General features: G+C 39.2%; 1 protein-coding gene across 3 annotated transcripts in view; it reads left to right on the top strand.

Moving 5' to 3' along the window:
- The window catches only part of ESR1 (estrogen receptor 1), a 233883-nt gene that overhangs the window by 46295 nt on the left and 160086 nt on the right, over positions 1-27502 (top strand). For all 3 annotated transcript variants that reach the window (XM_031456560.2, XM_064486570.1, XM_064486571.1), the window contains one exon: positions 21069-21185. In XM_031456560.2, coding sequence (XP_031312420.2) covers positions 21069-21185 — 117 coding nt within the window. The remainder of the gene's footprint in view (positions 1-21068; positions 21186-27502) is intronic.

Below are 27502 nucleotides of genomic sequence, written 5' to 3'. Positions count from 1 at the left end.
TCTTTATCTCATCTGGTTTTTCTGATTGCTAGCGTGTTGATCACTCTTCCCGCTACACGAGCACCTGCAGACCAGCCCCATCTTCGCCCTGCAGTCCCTTGTACTGGCCTCTGTTCTTAACGAGTCAATTTGGTGGATGTCTTCATCCACCCTTCATGGGATTGGTTTCCCATCTGCCTGTGTGATCTGACACATGCCATCCCCCCCGCCTCCCCACACAACCTGGCTTCCAAGAAGCGTTGTCTGTCTTTTTACCAGACTCATTTCTTGTTTTCCCTTGTTGCACTCTTCTTAGCTCATGTGAACACACCTACTGACCTCCCTGTTCAAGTTCCTCACAGCCTCTCTACCAAAGAGGGCTGACTCTTTGAGCTCAAGGACTTAGAACAAGTTTTTTAATGCAATGGATCTTTCTTGAATGACCATCTTATTTTAGCACTGGGACAAATGCAAACATTTAAAATCCATAGACTCTGAAATCCAATTAAGGATTCAGCTTGTACAAAAATGGAATAGTTGTGATAAAACACACTAAACCAAGAAGCATAAAAATCAGCACTACAGGAAATGCCTCAAAGCCGTATAAAGGAACAAGGGGGTACCTCAGAAGATGAGGTTATGAGTTGAGGTGAGGGAGTGGACACAGGGCAATGGAGTGAACTTGGAGACATTTTGGAAGAGATGGTGTTTAAATTGATGCTCTGCCCAGAGGACCAGACAGAGAGTTCTACTTCATTGTAAGTGCCCTGTGATTCATTATTGTGGTTGTACGGCTAACTTCTGCACGTTTAATACTGTAGAGCAGTGTATAATATTTTAGGATAGTTTGTTCTTTTAAATTATTGTAACATATTTTAAAAACATATTCCATGTCTATGTCTTCACTGCTGTCAGCACTAGTAAGTGTACCATGTATTCAGAGATTGATAATATTTTACTCATTTGTAGTGTAATGTGCTATTTCCATTTACTTTTGAAGTTTGACATGAGAGTGACGATAAAAATCTGAAGATGTACTTCTGTGGTAATATATAATGTATTAATGTATAATGTATATAAAGTATATAATATACAACTCCTCTGTGGTAATATATAAAGTAGCTATTATGGAGATAAATGTATTTGATATTTGATGTGGAAGAAAACAATTGGTCACAAGCTAAGATCTGTTTAAATAGGGTTAGCTTAGACTCCATAACGTTTATGTTTGCAACTTTCTGGACTTTTTCCCTGGTTTTAATTTTATGAAATATTTATGAAAGGATGTTTTAAAAAATGGCTAGAGAGTTTTGCTTCTAAGCACTGACATAAACTCTCCCATAATGTGAACCATTAGTTAGATGATAAACTTAGATACATTCTTTAATTTTTAAAATTGTAGCAGTAAACCTGATCTCAGAGGAGGAAAAAAATGGTCCGATCACCTTTAATCAGTGATATATAGGGTGTCTGGAAGATTTCAGTTCTTCTCTCCTCTATTCTTTCTATATAATCTTTAACTTAAGGTTGCTACTGTTGATAGAGTTGATGTAAATGCATGAGATGACAGGAATATGTGAAGTAAGATCCCAGAAGTGGGTCTTTTTTTTTCTTTTCTTTTCTTTTCTTTTGACTCTGCTACCTGTCCTGGCTGCGTCCCTTCCTAACTTTTTGCGAATCCACGTGAGGAGCAGGAAGAGCAAGCTGGGTGCTAGTCCAGCTCTGGGGCTGAGATACCCTCTTCTTTTTCCTGATTTTGTCCTCATATCTCCTTCCTGAACCAAGAAGGGGCATCCAAGTCACAGTCCCTGTTTTTATATCCATTTCTCCTAGATATACAAGTACTGTTCAGTGGCCCTGTGGACCATTTAATTGCTCATAAGATGCTTCTGAGAGAGTCACTTTTTCTGAATACAAGACAGGAGAACGACTTTGAGTTAAAGATTTCTTGTAAACACTTCCTTGTGTGTGTGTGTGTGTGTGTGTGTGTGTGTGTTCCTGTACCTGTGCACGTACACACAGGTACGTACATAAATACACATACTCATCTACACGCATATATAGAGAGGGAAAGATGTATGTATGGACTTTGGAAATACATACTACAAAATATTAACAGGACTATCTGAATGATAGGATTATGACTAAATTTTAATATTTTTGCTTATCTGCATTTTAATTTTTCTGATAAGTACTTTACTTGTGTAATAAAAAATAATTTTTAAGATCCACGTTGCAGTTGATTAACTGCACACTGATATTTTCTTTACTCTTTCCTCAGTAGAGAAAGATTGTGTGTTTCTAGCAAAAACTTCTTTAATCTCTGTTGGCAAGAGAACACATTTGCACTGAAGTGCAGCTCTCATGTTAATATTTATGGGACCAAGTGAAATTGCATCAGGTGGACATCCGGTGGCTGAGGCTGCTAAAATACCTTATGAGTTGTTGGAGAAACTATAGCAGAGGAGGTAGAAGGCCTTGTGTTAATGTTACTCTAAGGAATCTGGGTCTTTAGAGCAGCTGGTGACCAGCAAGGATGAAATATTTCAGTCATGCAGTGATTGTTTCCCCTGCTCATACATCCCAGGGAGGAAGAGGCAGCCTTCTGGGAGGACCTTGGGTGTCAGCAGTTGTTAGCAGTTGCACCCTGATAGATAGAACTGAACCCCTGTTGAAATGAGGAATTTCAACGCTGATGCCCAGAGCTAGCAGCTCCCAACTTCCTTCGCAGATCTCTCAAGTCCCACAACATACACAGGTCTTCCTTATATTCCCAAAGGATGTCACCAGTCAAAGACTTAAATTTAGTCATTCAAGAGGACTGGGATTAGTAAGAGTCCCCCCCCCCCCCTTTGATTTGAATGTGGCAGGACAGCACTGAAGTTCATGAAGCTTTGCGTTAGAACGCGGCTTCCCCCCGGTGTCTTGGCCTTTTGGCTAAGGCACTGGACTGTGCCTTAGACCAGCACTTCTCAGACGTTCAGGAGGAAGGACCACTGTGAAAGGGGATGAAATCGGAGGACCTGCACATAGCAGTGCTTGTCCTGGTTCTCAGTGTCCCCTGATTGAGAAAACACATCCTGACGTTAAGCTCCCATGAAAGGAGTGGTGCTTTCAAACATATTCGTGTTTTACCTTTGCCATGAGGGCTGCACACAGCTGGAGGGCATACTGCGCGTGTGGTGGTATCATGAGTCGATCGGTCTGGAGACGGTGCTGGACCCTCACCTTGATTGTCTGCTCTTTGCTGTAACTCCTGTGCCAGTGGTATCATGACCGATGACATGCACTTGGCCGTTCATTCCACTCCCACTTCCTCATTTAGAGATTTCGTACTTTTTATTCTGAAAGTAGTTGGATAAAGGGTAGGAAAGTCATCTTGAAACAGCTGCAAAAATTGAAAGCAAAGAGTTATCTTTGACTGTAATGGGCTAATCACTGTAATGGTTCTATTTGTTTGTTTTTCACAAGAAGTAAATTTATACCTTAAAGAAGGTCTTGGCATAGAAAACTACTCACTGACAAGGCGCAGATGCTCTGCTCTTCCAGGATAAACTGTCTGAAGCCCCAGAGGATTCCGAGCTTTGACTTGGTGGCTTCTGGCGGCCCCAGGTCAGGGTCAGTGGGGGAGGGCGTCTTCCCGGTGCTAATGTGCCCCTAAGATGAATTATTTCTTCTTGCCTCGGGGCAGAAACATTTTGTTTCATTAACTCTTGGAAATGTGAAGGGTGTCTTAGTGGATGGAACTGAGGACAAAAAGAGGATCACAGGATGTGCACCCCGGCAGATGATGGGGGCCCTGCCCCCGCCATGTGGAAGGGCTGCTTTCTGAAGGAGAGGCAGCAGCTGATTTGGAAGTGAGTCATAACAGATTGGATTTTGAGGACGAGAAAGGAATGACTCTGAGATGTTGAGTCAAGATGAATGGAAGAATACTGAGGCTGAAAAGTTTTGTTTTTTTTTTTTTTGTAAATGATGCATCTGGACCACTGAGCAACTGGGAGTTGAATCTGAGATGTGTTCTGGCCCACCATCCTTCCTCTTGACCTGTTTTCAGTATTTTATCTGTGAATCTGTTTATCTGTTGTCTGGTGCCAACCTGCAACGGAACTAACATCCGTTTGCTTAAAACTATAACTGGACTAGGGATTACTGTGATTTATAATTCATGACATGAAATCATTTAAATGCTTAATAGTATATTTGAAATGAGAGGGATAGAAATTAAAGAATGAATCACTTATCAAGAAATAACAAGTTATATTGATTTATTTCTGCAAGACTTTAGTAGAGACTTGTTCCTGCAAAATTGACTTTGTTTCAGTTACCAATTAAGTGGGGTGAACTGTTAATAAAAAGCCATATGAGTCAGGTTACAGTAGCATTCTTCTAAGAAAGTCTTTATGGGAGCTGTCATCATAGGGTTATCTGCTTCATACCTGCCAATATGACAGTTGATCTGGAAGGGTCAGAAAAAGAGGACTTTGTGTTCATTTAACTTTTCCTTTTTCCTTTCTTTGACCTATTTTTTTCAACTTTCATGACTTATGACATACAAATGAGCCTATTATTGTTTTTTAACCCTCACTGTATTTATGTATTTTTAATTTGCATCATATTTTGTCACTATTTAGAAAAAGTAGCTGAAAACATGATTTCCATAAACCTCTGTTTTCCTTCAGGTGGGAAACAGGGTTGGCAATGGCTGCCAAGGTTCCCAGCCTGTGACATCCTTCCAGTTAGCAGATCTCAGGGAAGCACTCTGATTGGCTCAGGTCTGGTCAGGGACACACCCCTTGGGCTGACTGGCTGTTGTCATGAGGCAGAGCCACATTTCAGAGGTAATCCTGGGAGCTTATGCTATCTGGGCTCTTCCAGAGAATAGGACAGCATTGTGAGCCATACCCTCCTGTTGGTGTCTTCTACACCTGTCTTCGAACTTCCCTTTCCTTGATTATAAATGGTGTGGTGATTCCCACCTTGCTAGACTGATGTAGTGATTAGAGATTATGCTTACTGCTGGTACCCTGTAAAGTCATTGTCATTATTACCTCCAGCTGGCTCCAGCTGGTTTCCTTTATGATGTCTTACTGCTCTGAGGCTAAGTAGAGCAAATATCTGAAACATTTTATTATTTTGCTTCTAAATCAATCTTTACCCTTTCCTTCTTAAACATACATTTCTTTGTCATAGCCAGCACCTGAAAATTAGTTAGCATTTCTACTACAAAACCAAAAGAAGAGCATCAGAGTTTTGAAAAGTTCTCTATGAATGTCTTCTCACCTATGCTTTTCTTTTCCCTAACCTTATTAAGAATGCCAGGCTTTGGAGAGCAGGGACCGTGCATCCTGGGGTCTCTTAAAATATCAAGTATATAGCTTCTAGCGTATAGCAGAGACTCAAAATTCCTTGAATGAATGCATTTCTTCATTTTTCTTTTACTGCTATGTCAGTTTTTCTTGTAAAAATTTAAACTACTCTTCTTTTACTTAAAATATACTTTAAAAAGAACAAATATAGTTTAATTTGCATAATATGGAATTAGAGGCAAACATGTTTTAAATTAATCTTGATGGATATATAAATTATTGGAATCAACTTTATTTTATGGTTGGTTGAATCTAAGTAGTCCATTTTTTTAAATTGAGATATAGGTTTATAAGGTTGTGTAAGTTTCTGGTATACAGCATAGTGACTCAGTCGTGCAAACATTCTTTTTCATTACAGATTATTACAAGCTGTTGAATATAGCTCCTTGTGCTATACAGTAGGACCTTTTTGTTTATCTATTTTGTATATGGTTAATTGTTATCTGCTAACCTCAAACTTCTATTTTATCCCTCCTCTCCCCTTTCCCCTTTGGTAACTGTAAGTTTGTCTTCTATGTCTGTAGGTCTGGTTCTGTTTTGTAAATAAGTTCATTTGTATCATTTTTTTAGATTCCACATTTAAGTGATATCATATATTTTTCTGACTTAGTGATGATCTCTAGATCCTGAATAGTCCATTTTGAATCTTGCTATGTCCTGATAGTGACACCAGAGGAAACAATCTCTATGAGATTATTCCCAAAGAGTGGGTTCTGCTTCCAGACTAACCTAGCATTTTGCAGTAAAGTAGAAAAAAAAAATTCACAGTGACCCTTATAATTGCTGCTTCAAAATGGGAATTTGGCATGGCACCAAATTATTAATCAGTAGAAAGAATAGATTTCAAAAAGGTAATTATACCAAATTTAACACTTCTTGAAATATATTCTGTTAAATAAAATGTAGTCCTTTTTCCCTGTTCTCATTTGTAAGCAATGAGGATAATTTAGGTAGCTTGAATCAGGAATTGGAGTACAGATTGGCTTAATAGTTTGGGGCTTACTGACTATAGATGACTTTTGTCCTTCATCTTCTTGGATGGGAGAGGCAGCCACGTTCTCTTTAAAGCCCAGAAGTGAATTATTAGTCGAGTCTAGCTCTTCTTGAAGAGACATGTTATGACTTTCCTACATTCTTGGGCAGTTAGACTGTAATTCTCAGTTGTTTAAAAAGGTGTTTGAATGTGTTTTGTTAAGAGGCTTGAATAAATAGCTATTTTTCTTACATTTTTGCTTGCTTTTTCAAGCGCAAGGATAGTTTCCAGTTCTGACAGCCTTGTGCTGACTGGAGTGAATTTTTGGGTCGGTATGAAGTGTTTTGGATGATTTACACTGGACTGCGTAAATGTAGCCTAGGAAGTTATACTATGTGAAGAGAATTACTTAAGGATGAAGAAGGATTGTTTAACTATTAAGAAATGATAAGCTGTTATAGATTGGTTGGAAAGTATTTTTGTTTAGATGCTGTCCCTACAAATTTGATGTCTGCTGGTCTGGAGATTTAGCATCTAATAATAATGATGATTAATGTTTAATGAGTCCCTGCCCTGCTTTATGTTAGCATTTCATGTGCATCACCTCATTTAAACCTCCACAGAATTCTAGGAAGTCAGCACTATAATGACTCTTATTTACAGATGAGGAAACTGAGGTGTATAAGGAACAAAGCCAGTAATGAACCCAGCTAGTTGGACTACAGAATCCATTGTGCGTATTAACCACTGTGTTCTTTTGCACCCCCACGCCCCGAAGGGGAGGGGTGCTTCTAAAAGGGATGCTGGAAGTGAGTACGGCCATCTGACCACAGCTGGCTCCTTGTCCCGTTAGGATTACAAGCAAGAAAAGGGGGGCACAGAGTTGGCCGGGGTTAGTCCTGTTGGCCAGGGAGTGGAACGCGGCTGTTACCATGGACTGGACAGTGTCCAGGACACCCCCTGTGCCTACTCATACCCTATCAGCGTAGGGTAAAGGTTAATGATGACTCCCCCCTTCTACATGGGGAGGGTACCAAGGCCCCTCAGGAATAAAGGTTGGATCAGCGGAAAGCAAGGAGTGGCAGGCCCAGCCGGGGCAGGAGGAGAGTCAGATGCTCAGGCTGGCTTCTCTGCTGGAGCAGAACAGACTGGAGTGTCTGCCTGTGGTCTGGGCATCTGGTACTGGTTCTCTGCTGGAGTATCTGAAGAGCAAAAAACACAGCTCACACTTTGCCTTTTTCCCATTCTTTATAAAAGAAATGCAGTGTTTTCTCTTGCTTAACAAGATTCTGGTGGGTAAGTTTATTGCTTGGTCCATGGGTTGCTGAGTAGAAAGAAATAACCACTGAATGGAGGAGTAGCAGATCTAGAAAAGAAAGGAAGAATGTTGATGCCAGGAAGATGTTGGTTAGAAATTTTTTTAAATATATGTTTTTTGGATTATTTCAAAAAAGATCAATGAGTGTACAAATATATGTGGTTAAATGGTAAAGAGTATGATGAAAACTTAAGGTCTTCTTCTGATCTCATTCCAAAATCCGTACTTCCTTTCTCGATAGGTAGACACTATTAACAGCTTCTTCCCCAAATTACAGAAGTATACATAGACATACACACATATGGATATTTTGGTAATGAGTGGCTTTATACTCTACACATTATTTTGTGCCTCGCTTTTCTCGCTGAATCATGTATAATGGAGGTTTTTGCATATTAGTACATACAAGTCTTACTTTATTTTAATCGCTATATATTAGTCCCTAGTAATACCTTCTATTGGCACAAAGTTTTGCATTTGACCAGTACATGCATTTGCATGTATTATCTTTCTGGGCCTCACAGTAGCCACTAGGGGATGTACCCAGAGGCCCGGTGGGGTTGCCTGGTTCACTCAGGATGGCGTGGTGTCTGGGGTCAAATAGTTCAATATTCTCAGCACTGCGACATTCCCTAAATGTGCCTGTATCCCTTCTACTTAGTGCAGCGACCACAAGTGGAGGTAAAATCTTGGAAGCATTGAAAAAAAAAATCATCCATTTGGAACACCAAGAAGCTGGATAAAAAGGAAGTGTGGACTTGAGGAACGTGAGAAAAGGGAATAATCAAAGTTGAGAGCTCGAATGGGCCCTAGTGATCAGCAGATTTTTAACTTTTTCCTTTTACGGATGAGGCTCTGGGACCAAGACATCAATCAGATTGCTTGTTCAGGCCACACAGCTATGTCATTTTCTTTTCTGAGGCCAGTTCCAGAGAGGGGAGGGAAGGAGACTCTAGATTTTTCCAGGCTCTCTTATTCTCATCAGCTACAGTGGGCTGTGGCCAGCATATAGATGAGAAGCCCAGACGCCTTTGAGAAATGAGAAAACTTTCCAAGCACGGTGCAGTGGCTCGTCTGAGGACGCTCCCTCCAGGGCACTGTGACCACGCAGACTTGCGCTGTCTGGATGCCCGGGCAGTGTGGATTTTACTATTACCTCTGCCTCCCACTCATTCATTTACTGAGTATCTAATATTCACACAGCCTTTGCCAGGCTGCAGGGCTACAGCAGCATTTGTTGAAGAAACTACCCCCAGCCATGCAGACTATAAAATGTGTGAAATTGATTATCTGTGCTGCTCTGGGTTAAATTTACGATGCCAGTGAGTACAATTCGATACAAAACAATTTTCCTCATGCATAGGTTTTGTTTTGTTTTAGCAAACGACCATTCTGTGAAGGAAGGTTCAATGGCAATGTCATGAATGAAAACCAGCATCCATTTATTTCTACTTGTTAGGAGAAATTGTTATTCAAGCTGAGAAAGTCAATTAGTAGTTATTTTGAAGTCCGACAGACTGTCTTTTGGTTTATTTCCACATTTTTGAAGTGAACTTCAATTAAAATAAAAGACTGAATTTATGTGTTAAATAAATCATGCTAGAGGGGACCTCTGACTATTGAATCAGAAGCGCCTGTGTCTTCTTTCCTTATCTTTATCAGGATGCCTGAGAGGAACTTCCCCTGGGGAGTTAATTTTGGAGGGCTCCTGAAGATGGATGAAACCCCGTAGGTAGCGATTAGATGCTCAAACATCTGTAAGGGAACATTCGGGTGAGGCAGCTTGAAGGACATTCATGGCTGACACCACACCAGATCTTAGTTAATACAGTCTTTCTATTTCTCCTTAAAGCACCACGATGGCCCAGAGATGGGAGAGTAGGACATGGTACTTACTGGCGGTTCTAGGCTCTAGGCACCCAGGATGGGAAGCGCAACTCTGCTCAGGGTCTCTGAGTTTAACCCTCTTGCTCTGATCGCTCAACCATTTTCTTGTTACTTACGTCTTCAATTTGGGGCAAGAACAGTTTGAAATTGTTTCTACTGCTTTTGGACACGAGTGTGTGGACGTTCAATGAGTATAAGTAGGAAGAAAGCTTGGAGAACTCTCTAGAGACAATTGAACAGAGCAAAGGAGACGGTCTTAGAGGTGAGCGGAACAGTGCCTGGCATTGAACTCCTGGCACCAATTGTCGCGCTGGTCTCCTCTTTGACACTTACCTATTGTCCCAGAAGGAGCAATTTCAGAAAGTCCTTTTCTGGGCTGTGAAACAGCACTTGCTTATTTGTTGAGCCCTAAGAGGCATTATTGAAAGCAGTTCACTGTCTCTGGGGTATTACAATGAGATGGTAGTTACTGATTTCATTATGTGTTCCTTTATTGCAGCTGTTGGTTTGATCCTATGCCAGGTGCTTAAAACTGTTGTGGTTTTGCACATGGTAAGTGAGGCTGGGCGAGGAGAGGGATTGTGTTGCTGGCCTGGCCAAACTTTTTAGCAGACTGGGGTCTGGTGAAGGCAGATAGATAGATTTCCTTTTTACTTTGTTTTCATTCAGAAAAAGAAACTTTCCAGGACAATTATCTTTCCTAGAATTCCTTAAAATTTTTCTCCTTTAAAAATGTACTTAGGTACAAAAAATATTTTTATGAAAAAATAAAAATAAAATGCCATTTATAGGTGGTGGTTGTCATTGATAAGATATATTAGAATTGACTAACTGTAAAACTGTAATTTGGGGATGCATTATTAAGGCATACTGTTTTTATTTGCATGTCATTACGTACAGATGTGGTTGTGAAATTGTTCAAATCATGGCACATTGAATGTCCTCACTGGATTTTTAGGAATGTGTTCACTGAGACAGCCAAATTCTATTTCATTTTGTTTGGCTCATTGCACTGGCTGTAAATCAGAGAATATTCACTTTAATATCTGAGTCAAACTTTATTTCCAAACATAATACCACAGTTGTTCTTTTACAAAGTGTGTATTTTTTGTTTTCTTCCTCAATACCTCACTTTCTACTTTCTTTTTCTCTCTTTACTTTCTGCTGGAGCGTGCTGAGAGGGTTTTCAGGAAGATTTTTTATAATATGTGTTATAATCTACTGATGAATATAGTTCACGTGATTAATCTTTCATGTCTTTAATTACGGAAGTATTGGCAATCTCAGGTTTTATGTAATTTCATTACTGCTTCTGAAATGCCCTCCCAATGATATAATAGTGTGATTATATTAGGGAATTATATATATATTATATATATAATATATGTATATTTTGCATTTATTCTTTTTTAAAACACCTTTATTGTGGTATGATTCCTGTACAGTAAACTACACATATTTCAAATGTACAATTTGATGAATTTTGATAGCTGTACACACCAATGAAACCACCACCACAATCACGATAGCTAACATTTCCATCACTCCCCAAGAGGTGCAGTTTTCAAATTTAGGGAATTATATTTTTATTACAGTGTAAACTATAACAATATTTAGGCATTCTGGTTCTGTAGTTACCAAGTTCTCTCTTATTTTTCCAACGCTATTGTGGTGTTCCCGGAGGGGTGAGGATTGGTGAATGAGACAGACTTGGATTTCAGTCATGGCTCTGCCAGCTACCAGCTGAGTGTCCTCAGCAAGTTGTTTAGTCCTTTGAAGTCTCAGCTTCTGCTGCTGTAACATGGGAATTACAGTAACCTACCTCATCAGTTATGATGCTTCAATGAGATAAAGGGCTAAAGTCACTTTGCGCAGTGCCTGGTCCTCGGGGAGCATGGCCAGTGCTGCTAGCCTGTCCCAGGACCCAGTCACACAAAAGAAAATTCGAATAGGCCAACTGAAAACGCACACTTTGATTCCTTTTCCTGCCCTGCCTCATGGAGATGCTTTCTACACCTCCAACTTCATTTTTATTTATTTATCTTATTGGTCTATAGCATTATATAAGTGTCATGTGTACAAGACTGTATTTCAACTTCAATATACACTGTGGCATGCTCATCACCAAAAGTTTAGTTTACATCTGTCCTGTTGACCTCCTTGACCGACTTCACTATTTCCCTACCTCTCTTCCTCTCTGGTAACTGTGAGTCTTTTCTCTGTGTCTATGTTTTTATTTTTATTTGGCTTGATTTAATTGATTGATGGATGGATGGATTTATATTCCACATATGGTTGAGATCATACAGTATTTGTCTTTCTGTCTGACTTATTTCATTTGGCATAATATCCTCAAGGTCCAACCATGTTGTCACAAAGGGTAAGATTTCATCTATTTGCAGCTGAATAGTATTCCACTGTGTATATACACCACGTCTTCTTTATCCATTCGTCCGTTGATAGGCACTTACCTTGTATCCATGGATTGGCTATTACAAGTAATACTGCAGTAAACAGAGGGGTGCACATGTCTCTTTGAATTAGTGTTTTTGTATTCTTTAGATAAATACCCAGAAATGTAATAGCTGGATCATATGGTAGTTCTATTCTTAATTTTTTTTTTAGGAATCTCTGTACTATTTTCCATAGTGGCTTCATCAACTTACATTCCCACCAACAGTGTAGGAGGTTTCCTTTTTCTCCACATCCTTTTCAACACTTCTTATTTCTTGCCTTTTTGATAATAGCCATTGTAATGGGTGTGAGGTGATATCTCATTGTGGTTTTGATTTGCATTTCCCTAATAACTAGTGATGTTGAAACATCTTTTCATGTGCCTGTTGGCCATCTGTACGTCTTCTTTGGAAAAATCTCTGTTCAGTTCCTCTGCCATTTTTTAATTGAGTTTTTTTTTATTGTTGAGTTATATGAGTTCTTTATATATTTTGGATATTAACCCCTTATCAGAAACAGAATTGAGAGCTCAGAAATAAACCCACACATATATGGACAGTTAATTTACAACAAAGGAACAAAGAATGTATAATAGAGAAAGGATAGTGTATTCAGTAAATGGTGTTGAGAAAACTGGACAGCCACATATGGAAGAATGAAGCTAAACCATTATCTTACACCATACTCAAAAATTGACTCAAAATGGATTAAAGACTTGAATGTAAGACCTGAAACCATGAACAGACAGCCGACCAAATGGAAGAAGATATTTTCAACTTCATTTTTTAAAAATTGTGGTAAAATATAAGATTTATCATTTTAATCATTTTCAAGTTTATAGTTCAGTGGCATTAAATGTGTTCAGCCATCTCTAGAACTTCTTTATCAGCCCAAATGGAAACCTGTACTCACTGAACAATAATTCCCCATGCCCCCCTCCCCGCAACACTTGGTAACTCCTATTCAACTTTCTGCCTCTATGAGTTTGAGTGCTCTAGGCACATCGTGTAAGTGGAACCATGCAATATTTGTCCTTCTGTGTCCGGCGTATTTCACTTAGCATAACGTCTTCAGGGTTCATCCATGTTTTAGCATGTAGCAGAATTTCACTCCTCCTTAAAGCTGAGTAAAACTCCATTTTATGTGTAGCAGTCCTCCGTACATGCAGTTTTGCTTTCCTTGGTTTCAGTTACCTGTGGTCAACTGTGGTCCGAAAATATTGAATGGAAAGTTCCAGAAACAAACAATTGATAAGTTTTAAATTGGATAAGTTCCGAGTAGTGTGATGAAATCTTTTGCTATCCAGCTTTGTCCTGCTCAGGGATGTGAGTCATCCCTTTAGCCAGTGTATCCCGCAGTTTGTCACTCCGTAGCCATCTGGCTTATCAGATTGACTATTGAGGTATCACGGTGCTTGTGTTCAAGTAACTCTTATTTTGCCTAATAATGGCACCAAAATGCAAGAGTAGAGATGTTAGCAATTCAGATAGTCTCTTACTGTGCTTTATCTTGGATATGTTCGTAGAGGAAAAATATAGTATATATAGGAGTCAGTACTATCTGTGGTTTCAGGCATCCACTGGGGTTCTTGGAACATATCCCCTGTGGATGGTGGAGGTGGGGACTACTGTATATACCACATTTGGTTTGTCTGTTTATCTATCAATGGACCTTTGGGTTGTTTCCACCTGTTAGCTATATTGAATAATGCTACTGTGAACATGGGTGTACAAATATCTGTTTGAGTCCCTGCTTTCAGTTCTTTGGGGCACATATCCAGAAGTAGAATTTCTGGATCATATGATCTCCAGCTTCCTTTTGACCTTCCTCCCAAGCTTCAGTACCGCATTTTCAACAGCCTGTTGGGTACTTGTTTATTGGTGTGCTACTGAAATCTCAAACACAACGTGTGTAAAATTGTTCTCAACCTCTTCTCCCCACCTGACTCCCAAATCAGATCCTCCTTCTGATTAATGATAAGAACAATTTTCAAGACACCTGGCACAAACCACCGGTACCTTTGACTTCTTCCTCTTTGAGAGCTCGGCAGAGCCGTCTCAGACGTCTTCATGTCGCCTCTGCCTTAACTGCTTTACTGCTCAGAGATGATTCGTGCATGTTTGGGTGCAATTTTTTTTCCTTGGTGTAACTTTGAAAACTTTTTGATGAAAATCATTCATTCCCATTCTAATTAAAAATCTTTTGAACTCCCATTTCTACAACAAATTTCCTGCTCCCTTTCCTGTTCCTTGTGCTGGCGGACCCCAACAACATTACCATTTGGGCTGGTTCTTTAGTTCTACTCAGCGACTCCCGTAACACTTCTTTCCTTTGGTCACAGTAAATGGATGTGTAGGACGCTGCTGAGGTCAAGCGCCCCTCGTGAGTCTGGGTTGGAGTAGGTGGAGATAATGCAGTAAGTCAGTATTTTCCTTGGAGGGTAAAGGAGGGAGCTACTTCCGTTCCTCTGTACAGTCGTTTCCAGGAGAATTGGACCATTCATTTCATCCCTGTGATCTAAGTCAAACTTTACGGCCAAACGAATTCAACACTGGTTTGGCCTGGCACAGTATTTATCTTGCAGATATGTTAAATAGAAGACAACAAGATTGGCTCTATTAATAACTCCCTTTTTACTTTTTTATCATGAGCTTCCTAGGAAGCAGAACACTCAGTGGTCACTCAGTTGCAGAGAATCCTACCATTATTGCCTTGGGGAAGTAGATACAGTTCCTGAGGGAAGACTTTGCCTTTTGAGGAAGTTGAGCCTTCCGTGTGCGCGTAAGACTTCAACTTCTGGAAGAAGGGAGTCCTTGCTTCAAAAACCATCTGCCACTTGCTTGCTTTATGGTTCTGAGCAGGCTTTATAACTTTTATCATGGTGTTCCATCTATAGAATGGAGATTAATATAATCCCTTCCTCATAAATTTGCTGGGGGATTAAGTGAAATAATCCATGTATAACAGTGCCTGCCACATCACACTTGGGACCCAAATGGGTCAGTTTCCTTAGCAGCGAGAATGTTTGGTCAGATGATCTCATGCAGTTGCATCCCAGACAAGAACTGCTTGCAAATGTGAAGTGAACAAGCAGAGGAGAGGCAGTAGCTGGAACCCCCCCACTCGGGTCTGGGTAGTTGCTCGTTTATATTACAGTGCTTTGAAAAGTCATGTGCAAATTCTTGTTTTCCCAACACTAAGGCTCAAAACTATGTTTTGACATGTTTTCTGTACCTTAACACTTCAAGAAAAATATAATCTTTCACTGATAAAACTAAAAAGTTGTAGGTTTCCTTTTGGCCAAATATGTATAAGATCCTGTGAGTCCATATTAAATTTAAAATTGTATTTAACACTCTATAAATACATATTGGGTCTCAGAAGGAGAAGGGAATGCTGATGTTGACATCTTATTTGGTACCTTAAACAATTTGTGTACCGCTCTTGGATACTTCAAATTTTAGTAAATGCTAGTTAATTTTATGCAAATATTTGATGAGATCCTTTAATAAAAAGGCGGTAAAGGTAGCCAAGCTATATAGATGTTAGCTAAATTTGTGGATCAATCAGGTATAAATGAATGGGACTTTGAAAATAAAATACTATTCTGTTGGAACCCTCCAATGAGGCTTTTTGATAGGATTAGCTAAAGTTGGCTTTCTTTTTTAATTTGTGGTTACTTAACCATTGGAGAGTTAATTTGTCTTTAATTTGAGAATTCATTTGCATTTCCATGCCTTAAAAATGTGAACAGTTAGCTAAATGCTCCAATGCCTCGATAAAAATATTAAGTGCTAATTCCTTACCTTTCACTAGCTTTCATACTTGGCTTTTTGCCTGACCTCGTGAAAGTCTTCTTGATTTTGATGCATTTTTTTCCCCGAGAGTACTATGTATATCTTTATCGAGCTCATTTGTAAAAAGCATAAAATGAGTTGATGTCATAAATATTGAAGTTTTTCTGCTTATGAATTAAATCTGTGCATGTGCTTCCTTCAGACTTTGAAATGTGCCAATGAAAGAAATAGTTGGAAACCACAGTTCAAGTGCAACTTCTGATTCCACAAGTTAGAACGTCATAAAGAAGGAAAAAAAAATGTACTAAATTCATATCACAGAAATACTATTGAGGAAAGTTGCTCTGCAGATTTATGTGGTATGACTGAAGCAAATATTTTAAGTACCTTATCTTCAGCTACTAAGCCATAAGTAGTGCACTGTATTTTAGCTTCAGTTACGGAACAGTCCATATATTTCATGTATAGGAGACTCTTTGATTAAGAGGTCCCTCCCCCCTACTAATACTTTGATGTTATTAATTATTCATCATTAAGAATTTCAATTTTCTGTGGGAAATAATAAAATGGACCCATTATTTTCACAGCCAAACCTGTTCTTTGGTGATGGCAGTGAAGGGGTTAAGCACTATGAAAATACATCATTATTAGTTAAATGAGTCATATTAAAATGCATACATAGCCAAAATGTTGGAGGGAAAAAAAGATAACCTTTTATTTCACAAAACCATTTCTACAAAGAACGAGCTTTAAATTTATTAGAATATGTTCGTTTTTATTTGGAGGCAGTCATAAAATACACTTATCTTGGAAACCCAGCGAGGCATCAGAACAGGAGTAGAGGTGAAGATAATTCACGGGTAATATGAGGTCTTATTTCTCACTTCTTGGCCCTGCTGCATCCATAAAGAGCTGCTCTTTATGCTAATGTCTGGCCCCATCCAGTGTTGAAGAGCAGACTCGCCTCTCCCTCTGCTGGTTTCGTCCTTCAGGACCAAGTCTTATTTTTGTGGACCTGAGTTTTGGGGTCATAGGGTGTTGTGACCATTGCTTTGCTCAACTTTATTGAGGTATAATCGACAAATAAAATGGTGTGATGTTTAACGTTTACATTGTAATGATCTGACATACATATGTATTGTGAAAGGATTTCTCCCCATTGAATTAACACATCCATCACCTCATATATTTACGTTTTCTTTCTTTTCTTTTTTCTTTTTTTGGTGAGAACACTTAACTTCTACTCTCTGAGCGAATTTCAATTAAATAATACAGCACTATCAACTATAGTCACCACATTATACATTAGATCCTCAGACCTTACTCATCTTGTAACCGAAAGTTTGTGCCTTTTTACAAGCTTCTCCCCATTTTCCTCACCCCCAGCCCCTGACAATCACTTTTCTATTTTGTTTCTATGAGTTTGACTTTTTTTTTTTCAGATTCCATATATAAGTGATGTCACGCAGTATTTATCTTTCTCTGTCTGGCTTATTTCACTTAACATAATGCCTTCCAGGCTCATCCACGTTGTCAAAAATGACAAGATTTCTTTTTTAAGGGTGAACAATATCCCATTTTATATATATATCTCTCTCTATATATATATAGATATACACACACATACACATTCCACATTTTCTTTATCCATTCATGTGTCAACACACACTTAGGTTGTATCATACCTTGGCTGTTGTGAACAACGATGCTGTGAACCTGTGAGTACAGATATCTCTTTGAGATAGTGATTTCATTTCCTTTGCATATATACCCACAAGTGGCATTGCTGGATCATATGGTAGTTCTATTTTTAATTTCTTGAGGAACTTCCATACCATTTTCCATAGTGGCTGCATCGGTTTTCATTCCCACCAGCAGTGCACAAGGGCTCCCTTTTTCTCACATCCTCACCTGCTTGTTTTCATTTGGTTTGTTTTTATATTTCTTTTGAATCTCTGAATATGGGTCGTTGCTAATTTTTGTAACTAACGAATATAGACTTTCTGTGTGATGATAATAATGCAGAAACAGCTGAAAGAGGGAAAAGAAAAAGAAAAGGGAAAACAAAAAATCAAGGGAAAGAATCCCAGAGAGGTTTGGGGAAAAGCTCTGTGTCTCCTGTTGCCCCAGGAGCCATGGGTGAGCGTGGTAATTCCTGCTCACAGATTCCTCTCCCCACTCTTCCTGTCTCCTGCCTGTGTTTCACTCCCCTTCTCTCTTCCCCACTTCCTGTTATTCAAATCCTAAATTAGCTCAAAGGCTTTCTTTTTTGGTGGGCAAGAAAATCGTGATTATTTCTCCAAACCTCCACCTGCAGCTCACACCTCGGATCTGGCCTCTTGTACCTCCTGCTGTGCAAGAGGAACTTAGGGGCTGGTCAGGTCGCAGGTACACAGAGTTCTTCAGTGTATTCAGTAAAAACACTGTACGTTTCATTAATACAGCTGGTGTGAGGTTTTTTTTTTTTTTTCAGTAAGATTTTTCTCTTGCCTTATTTTCACAAGACCAAGTAATAAAATTTGAAAAGAAGTTTCTTCTTAAAGAAACTTAAGAAACCAGTTGCTTTAAGAACACACCTTTATCAAATTATTTTCCTTAGCGAACAAAAAACTACTTTGTTTTTTTTTTTCTCTCTTTTGATGAAAGTTGAAGACTTACAGATAGTTGTTAATGGTGTTTGGTTCAGAAGAATTTGTTTAATTGTATACATCAAACATATACTTACTAATTTTTTCTGGCTATCTGTTTGTCAATTCTAAGTTGTTTTTGAGTCGTTTGGGCAAGAGAAAACCCAGTTTTGTCATAAAAGGTTTGCATTATGAACATGATTCTGTTGTGTCTCTATTTTCATTCTTGCTGAGGGATGAATTCAATTGTACAGATCTAGCATATTATCAGTTTAACATGTTCATTCAAGAATTTCACTTGGTTTTATAGAGATACACATCTACAATGGCTGGCCAATCCAAACATAAGATTTTACCAGTTGACTCCTGACCCAATTCAGTTCTCCCATCTTCTGGCTTGCAAAACATCTGGCTTTGGGGAGAGAAAGTGAATCCAACTCATTTTTGATTCAAATGATTATTGACTGTTTTCTTCTGAGACTTAATATAAACTCATTTTTTAAGAGTTAAAAGAAGTCAGTATGTACTGCATAAACACCATAGGGGACCAAACACTAAGAGTTTCTTTGAGGTGTAAGAAGAATATACTTTTGCTTAGAGTTTACATCTGTCCAGCTAAATTTTATTTCTAGTTCTATTATTTCCTCAATTTGTCCCTGTTAATAGGGAAAATTCTAAAAATTATAAGTATGTCTAGATATGTGAGGCAGTGTGTGGTCTTTTACTGAAGTTACAGGGTTAGAACTCTGCTAACTAGTTGGGTCCTATTATGCAACAGAAGAATGCAAGTGTTAATTTAATCAGAGGACTGTTTATACAGGGACTTTTGTAATATATTAGCTAAAGATGGAGAATCGAGCTTTATGAGACTAACGTTTCTTGTTAAGTCCCCACTCCACCTTCTCCTATCTGGACTGACCCTTAAGTTGAAAAAAGAACAAAGAAGTCTGTAGTTAAAACATTCCACTACATGTTGCATCTTGTCCTTGGTAAATGAGAAAATAGGGACTCAAAGAGAGAATCTGAATAAAGGTAGCATATATACCTACTTTTTATGTGTGAATGGAAAACATGTTGTAAAATAGTATATATCATCTTCTCAGTGTAAATTCAGGGCATTTTCCCAAGAGGTATAAGAATTTAGACTTATATAAATGGACTTTATAAAAACATGCCAATACTTTTAAATCTGTTTAATAGTCTGTATGCTGTCAGCTAGACTTCTTTTGATGGACGAAGAAATGGAGGTGACTTCTAAATCTTAGAGCAGAAACTTCGTGTGGGCCATTGGATATTTGTCTCTAGAGTTCAGAGAGGAGGGTGGAGCTGGGAGTCTAAGTCTGTGAGTCATGTGCGTTTAGTGCCGATGAAAGCCATAGGTGTGGAATGGATTTTCTGGTGGGAGAATTCACAGGCACAAGAAAAGAAAAGGGCCTGACACTGAGCCCTGTGCAGCTCTGGCTTATTGCTGGGTCGAGGGAGGTGAACCTGCAAATTCTGGGAAGCCACAGCCTGAGAGGTTGAAGGAATGCTGGGGGTGTTCTGTGTTCTAGAAATCGAGGAAAACACGTTTCAGGAGGACGGGAGGAATTGTCAGATGCTTCTGATTAGGCAGGTATCATGTGGGCCAAAAGTATCTGTTGAATTCAGCCACAAAAGTCATTGGTGGTTTCAGGGAAGCTGCTTTGGTGGAGCAACAAAGATGGAAACCAGATTGACGCAGGTTGAGCCACGCAGGAGAAAAAGGAGGATAAGTGAGGCCTCGTGCGTGGCCATCTGTGAGGAGCTGAGCTGAGAAGGAGGGATAGGATGTAAGACTGACGTTCAAGAGTGAAGTGAGGTCAAGGGAGACCTTTTTGTGTGGGACAAGCTTGCACGATGTGATAAAAGCCAATGAGAAAGAAGCATTTGAGTGAGAGAGATTCAATAGACAGGAGAGAAAAGGAAGAGGATTTAGAATAAAACAACAGCCGCAACTAATAGATATTCCGTGTTTGCCGCGCCCGGGGCACTGTGGTATGCCCTTGACATGCATTCTCACATTTAATTCTGAGAATAATGTTGTGCAGCTAACGGTTAGAGAGGGCGCAAGTGAGACCCGGGGATGTTAACTGACTTGCTCAGGGTCCTCCAGCCACGAGGTTATGGACTGACTTACTATAACCTGCCGCCCCAACCCCCCACCCCCGACTTGAATTTAGGTGTTCTGGGCTGCATTCGAAGACCTACTTAAGGATTCTTTAAATTGTATTTAAAGAAAGGCCACGTTGAAACTCTGTGAAAATTCTCACAGCTCTATCGGGACAACAGTTTTGATGAGTGGCCTTGGTCCAAAAAAAAGCTTTATCTGCTGAGAAAACTTAACCTCTATCTATCTATAAAATCAGTGTGCCCCTAGTCTAAGCTGTGTGAACTGAAGGGGATTTGCCCAAAGAACTCCCAAAACAATTGGAGGAGGCAGAAATTAAGTCTAGGAGAGTTTTGTTTTTGTTCTCACTTTTTTTTAACACTTCAAGTAGAACAGAGAAAGGACAGCGGGCGGAGGTAGTAACACAGTGAGGCCAAGTGAGTGATATGGAAGCCTCATCCAGACAGCTTCCCTGTCAATTCCGACCGGCGAAATGTCCTGAAATAATACTAATTCTGTCCTCTTGCTTTTGATAGGACATAATGACTACATGTGTCCGGCTACCAACCAGTGCACGATTGATAAAAACAGGAGGAAGAGCTGCCAGGCCTGCCGGCTCCGCAAATGCTACGAAGTGGGGATGATGAAAGGGGGTAGGTATCCCGGACCCAGGGCGCCCGCCCGCCGCCCAGCCGTGGCGACTTCTGTTCCAGTGACTGTGGGAGTGCGGTGTTTTCTCTTCTAATTAATTTCTTTCCCCATTCTTATTTTTCTTCACGACAAAAGTATTTTTAGAATCCATGCTATTAAAAAAATAAGAAATTTGAGCACACTCTTTTGTGTTTTATATTTTCAATGTAAATAGTTATATTTCAAATCAAAGGTTTGTGGGAGGTGGGGGAGGAAGGGAAGGAGTTCTGCTCAGCCACTTACTCTAGAAATATTTCTCAGTTACCGTTTGTATTACTGACACTAGAAGATGGTCTCTGGGAATAAACTTTCCCCAAATTGAGACTTGCAAATGTGAAAGCTAAATAGCTAATTTATCATCTTCTTTCAATCCCTTAACATCCCTTAGGGAATTTGATTGCAATCAGAAGGCAGCTTCTTCCCTTAGGAGCTGAGTTAACCAGCAGCCCCCATCACCTCCATGTCTAGGATGGTGCTCGGAACAGTGAGATGGTTTCTGAGCACTAACGATCGCAAGGTGGTCAGGATTTGTGCCCATGTGCTTGTGTCTTTGTGGCGGTGGGTGTGTTTATGGGTGTGTTTTCTGTTTCCTCGTATATCTAACCTTCCACTTTTCTTACATAGGAGTCCAGTGTGTTGTTCTGGAGGTATTAGGTGCTCCATAAAGGGAGCTGCCTGATTGATTTCCTTGTATTCTTGGAAATCTAGTCTTAAGAACATGTCTAGTCTTGGATAGCCTACAAAATACGGGAGAGAACAAATAGGAAATATGTAATGGAAATAAAGTAATGGGTGCATCCAGTGTTTTAAGATGTTACCGAGGAGAGGGACAGACTGATGATGATGGTGCTGCCTGCCGATCACACTGGGGGAAAGCTTTCTGGAGACGAGGCTTGACGTTAGTTAAGGAGAACAAAGTTGCCATGAAAAGAAGAACAATTGTGCAAACAGAGGACAGCTAACCTTTAACTCATTAATACTTGGACGGAGAGGGAGGCAGAGGAAAAACCAACAATCGTGCCTGATTGTTACAAAGCTTACAGTCAAAGATTCCTTAGTTAAGGGTTGTGAATAAGCCTACCAGGTTGAGATTTTGAATATAGCATTTAGAATAAATTCTCTTGATGAACAGATGAAATGTTGAGTTTACGCCTTGTATGAGCTGTGACTATATGTCTTGAGCATCTGAAAAAGCAGCTTTAACTCAAAGGGTAATTAATTCCAAGAATTTAACAGCCACATTCAGAAAATGACACTTTGAGTCATAAATGGATTAAATATTTAAGGAATTCATCTTCCTTTGTACTGTTGGAGAATTAGTCAGGCTTAATTAAACTTACAAAAAGCTTCTTAAGGTAACTTGATAAGTGGCAGGAATATAACAGCTACATGTAAAAAGTTTAATTTGAAACAGTGGAGTCCAAGTTTAATATTCTTCTTTGGCAGCTGTAGGTAGACGAAGCCCGGCCTCTTGAATTCTCTCTACGAACTGAAGTCATCACCTTGTAAATATGTCCAAAACTTTTTTTTTCTTCGAGGGTACCCATACATTGACCCCACTTCATAAAAACAATTCTGTTTCTCCTAATTAATATCCAGATGCTGTCTGGCTGCATGAATATGAATTATGCATACTCATTTTTAATCTAACAAAAATTTTAACATGCATAGACATAATAAAAATCTCCCCAGTGTTTTCACATATGACTTTAGATAACTTTACTGTACATAGCCAGTCTGTGTGTGCTCGCATGTGCTTGTATATGCATACCTACGACTGTAAAATATGTATCTGTGTAGTCTGCTGCTATATTCGTCTGCTCAGTGTGTTATAACGTCTGCAGACCGGGGAGGGGCTTAAACAGCAGAGGCTTATGTCTCACAGTGGTTCTGGCGGCTGGAAGTCCAAGATCAGGGTGTCAGAAGGTTTGGTTCACCCTAGACCTTTCTCCTTGGCTTGAAGATGGCCACCTTCTCACTGTGTCCTCACGTGGCCTTGTCTCTGTGCACGTGTCCCGGCTGCACATCTTTTTTTTTTTTTTCCTTCATCTTGAAAGAGACCAGTCATATTGGTTTAAGATCCCATGTTTAGGACCTCATTTAATCTTTATTACATCTTTAATTTAGTCACATTTCTAAGGTCCTGAAGCTAGAGCGTCCACACGATTTTGAGGGGAGACGCAATTCGGTCAGTAACAATCTCCCATAAAGATTCCAAGGTGATTGTTAGCATCCGTCTACATAAAGTGAAAACATGTGTCTCTCTGGCAGTTCATGTATGTGTGTAAGTTTTACGACAAGCTTTAAAACTGTAAAACTATATGGACTGTGAGAACATCTCGTTTTAATTACACATATAGAGTCTGCTGTAAAGCAATATAATTTATCTATTTTTCTCCAATATGGGATACCACACATACCCTCATGACACCTCGTAGAACAGCTCCCCAGATCCCACCCAATAAAGACTTAATTTACAGCTGGAAGTACAGTTACAACCAACTATAAAATCTGAAATTACTTATAAAGAACAGCTGTGACCGAATAAATCTTTACAACATTTTCCTACTGGTTTCACAAGAATCCAGTTTCTTAACCAGGCTAGACACCAATTAGAATATTGAATCTCTACATTTAGAAGTAAAACGTTTAGTTTCAGATAAAAGAGAGAGAACCACAAACCTACCCCCCGCTTTTATAGCAAGGCTGAATACACTTATTGAAGTATTCTAAAGATCCAAAAGAATGTGTGATTTATCTATATGAAGAAGTTATTTTAATCTGTTCTGATTCCTGCCATGCCCTGAAGATCCCAACACCATTATTAGATTTGGTTCTGAGACAGGATGGTTCAGTAAGGATTTAAGACGAGTTTTACAGGATGCACTTTCCATCTCAGTGCAAGTGCTGGTTGCTCTGCCTGGCTTGCATTTTCCTTTTCATCTGTCTCCCTTCCCCTTCAACCTTAAATGGTGGATTAAATGTCTCTTCTTTACGGAGGGCTTCCCTGTTGTGTCACACTAGTTCCCTGCATTGTCCATTTCGAGGCAAACAACTCTTCCCTGAGCTTGTCACTATTGGTAGTCATTCAACATCTGTCCATAAACTCCATGGTGGCCGGACTCGCTCTGTCCTGTTTACTGGTCAAGCACTAAGCGAGTCACAAAGTGAGTGTTCAAGAAATTTTTTTCCCCACAAATTAATGAATTAACTCAATTCATTTAAATAGTTGCTTGTTTAGGGCTTCTTAGGGGTAAGCTATTAAGGAGAGTGCAAACGTGAATAAACACCTAGTCCTTTCCATCCGTGTCATAGTACGAAGAGGACGTTTGCATATGAAAAGGCAAATGAAAGTCCAGGTGACAAGTTCAGATTGGGTTGGAAGATGAAGATGAGAATGGAAGATCCGTGGCCAGAGGAAGTTCAGAGCTTTGTTCAGCCACTCCTGGGTTTAGTCCAACCCAGGGTCTTACTCAGACCATCTGACTTCCAAAGTGTATGTTGTTACCCAAGAATCTGGCATTCTAGCTTGGTTTGGTGGAAGGGGGAAGACTTCAGAGATGGAATTCTTGGTCCAAATGCTGGCTCCTTCTCAGACTTGCTGAGCAATCCTATTAGTCATTTTTATGGGCTTCATTATCCTCAGATGTAAAATAAAAATAATTTCTCCTTAACAAGCTTCTTGTAAAGATCACAGTTCATAACATGTGAAATACCCTATAAATTTAAAGTACCACATAAGTGTTAGTGATTGCAGTAGGCAGACCTCGGAGAGACTGCAGGTTCGGCTCCAGACCACCGCCATGAAGCAAATCTCGCAAGAAAGCGAGTCACACACATTTTTTGGCTTCCCAGGGCAGATAAAACTTATGTTTACACTATACTATGGTCTGTTAAATGTGTAATAGCATTATGTCTAAAATAAAATGTACATACCTCGTTAAGAAATACTTTATTGCTAAAAAATGCTAACCATCTTCTGAACTTTCAGCAAGTCATAGTAGTTACATCAAAGATCACTGATCACAGATCCCCGTAACACATAGACTATTAATGAAAACGTTTTAAAATAATGTGAGCATTACCAAAAAAGGACACAGAGACAGAAAGTGAGCCAATGCTGTTGGAAAAATGGCACCAACAGACTTGCTTTGTGTAGTGTTGCCACAAATCCTCAATTTGTAAACAAAAAGGTATCTTCAAAGTACAATAAGATGACATGTGCCTGTATATCTTAAAAATAATTCCTATCTTAAATTTGGTTTTGGAGGGAAGAGAATGGCAATTTCATCACTAGTACTAGGTATAAATATCTAATACCTTTATAGGGAGGAAAACTGGCTCAGACACAGCTGCTTTTTCTTTTTGGTGTCGTATGCTGGATGTAGCTTCATGATGAGTGAGATCTGTTGTTTATCATTTCATGATGCCAGAGATTTACAGAAACTTGTGAAAATTCTTTCCTTGCAGTAGACTCAGACATGTGTTGGTGACAAGGTTTTCATTTTTCAGATGAGGAAATTGGCACACAGAAATTAACTGATGTGCAGGACTCATGCCCTGCCCATGCTGCTGGTGGTGCTTCCTTGTAACATATTAAGAAGAAATATGAGATTAAGTCATAATCATCACCTAGTCTTTATTTTGGTGACAGTGTTGCAGTTTGAGAAATATTCCAAAATGATAAATAAATTGAACAAATTAATTTCACAATTTTCAAGTGAGAAAATAAGATATTAATAATATAGATGGGGAAATGTACATTACGTGTTCAAAATAACCCAGTTGCCCAGTTGAAAAACAGTTGAAAAATAAAATATTTCCTTTGGACTAAGTTTAATATTTATCGTCATGATTTACTATAATTTATTCCATTGATTGGATAGGCTTCTAAGCCAGAAAATTAGGTTTCCTTTGAGCCTACATTGTCTATTTTTTACCAAAAGTAATCGACTGGTTTTATTAATGTTAATGACAATAGAACCAAATCAATGGATTAAAAACATAAATGTGAATTTCTTTCTTGGGATAGTCCAACAATTCTTGTGAGATTTGTAGCTGCATGTGAATACAAGCTTTTCCAAAAGGCAGGGTTGGGAGCTTATGTTTTGGATTTGATTTAAGAAAAATGTCCAAAAAAAAAAAAAAAAAAGAAAAATGTCCAAGAAAAGCGAGTTGCTCTTAACCAAAGAGATTCTGGTTGTATTAAGAAGCAACTTATATATTTATGATATTAAAAGCATTTGTACTAATTTGTATTATAGATATTTAATTTATGCAAAACTTGCCTCATATTATCATTTTTTTATTTGCAAACAAAGAAATATACTGCATCACATATAGGACCTTAAAGATGGCCAAATCCAATGTTTTGCAACACTTAGAGCAGACTCTTCTCTCACGAGCAGTAACAGAGTCTCATCCTATGAAACAGACAGCAGCTGATTCGGCTCAGCCTCTCTTCACGCAGCAAGGTGTTCCTGAGGAACCTTCCAGGGACCTAGGGCTGTAAGGAACACAGTCTACAAACCATTGATCTAATCCAATCCCTTCAGCTTTCAAAACTGAGGCTAAAGAGATGAAGTGACTTGATCAAAGCCTGAGAACGACCTAGCAGAAGAACTGAGCCTAGAATTCTAGCTTTTAGATGCAGAATCCTTTCTCTTTCCAGCACACCTCTTTACTATCAGTAGTCCATGCTACCACTCACATTTAGCATAAAAAATAATTGATTAAAAATATAGGTGATGGCATTTTCATCACTAGTACTAGGTATAAATATCTAATATCTTTATAGGGAGAAAAACTCTGGCTCAGACACAGCTGCTTTTTCTTTTTGGTGTCGTATGCTGGATGTAGCTTCGTGATGAGCGAGATCTGTTGTTTATCATTTCATGATGCCAGAAATTTACAGAAACTTGTGAAAAGTCTTTCCTTGCAATAGACTCGGAAATGTGCATATAACTCAGTTAATGCCCACAAATGCATACTTCTGCTCCAGAGAGAAGAAATCCTGAGTAAAAGAAACCATCTTATTCCATTCTTCCAGATGATATGATGATACCAAGACTTCTGGGGCCTGTTGACCTGGGGAGTGAAGGGGATTAGGTCTAACAGGTTCATAGCTAACCTGTGAATAGCTTTCTATTTCTGCTCCAGTGGAGGTGGCTGCGGTCGTAGTAGCAGTCGGCGATGTGCAACATGCCAGGGCTAACTCTGGGTGGTAGAGTTTAAAGGAAAGAGGAGGTGGGTAATGACAACATTGGGGTCAGAAGAGATG

Source organism: Camelus dromedarius, chromosome 6, assembly GCF_036321535.1.
Source record: "Camelus dromedarius isolate mCamDro1 chromosome 6, mCamDro1.pat, whole genome shotgun sequence".
Classification (NCBI taxonomy): domain Eukaryota; kingdom Metazoa; phylum Chordata; class Mammalia; order Artiodactyla; family Camelidae; genus Camelus; species Camelus dromedarius.
Note: the sequence above shows the minus strand (reverse complement) of the source record. Positions and strands in the feature narration are given on the sequence as shown.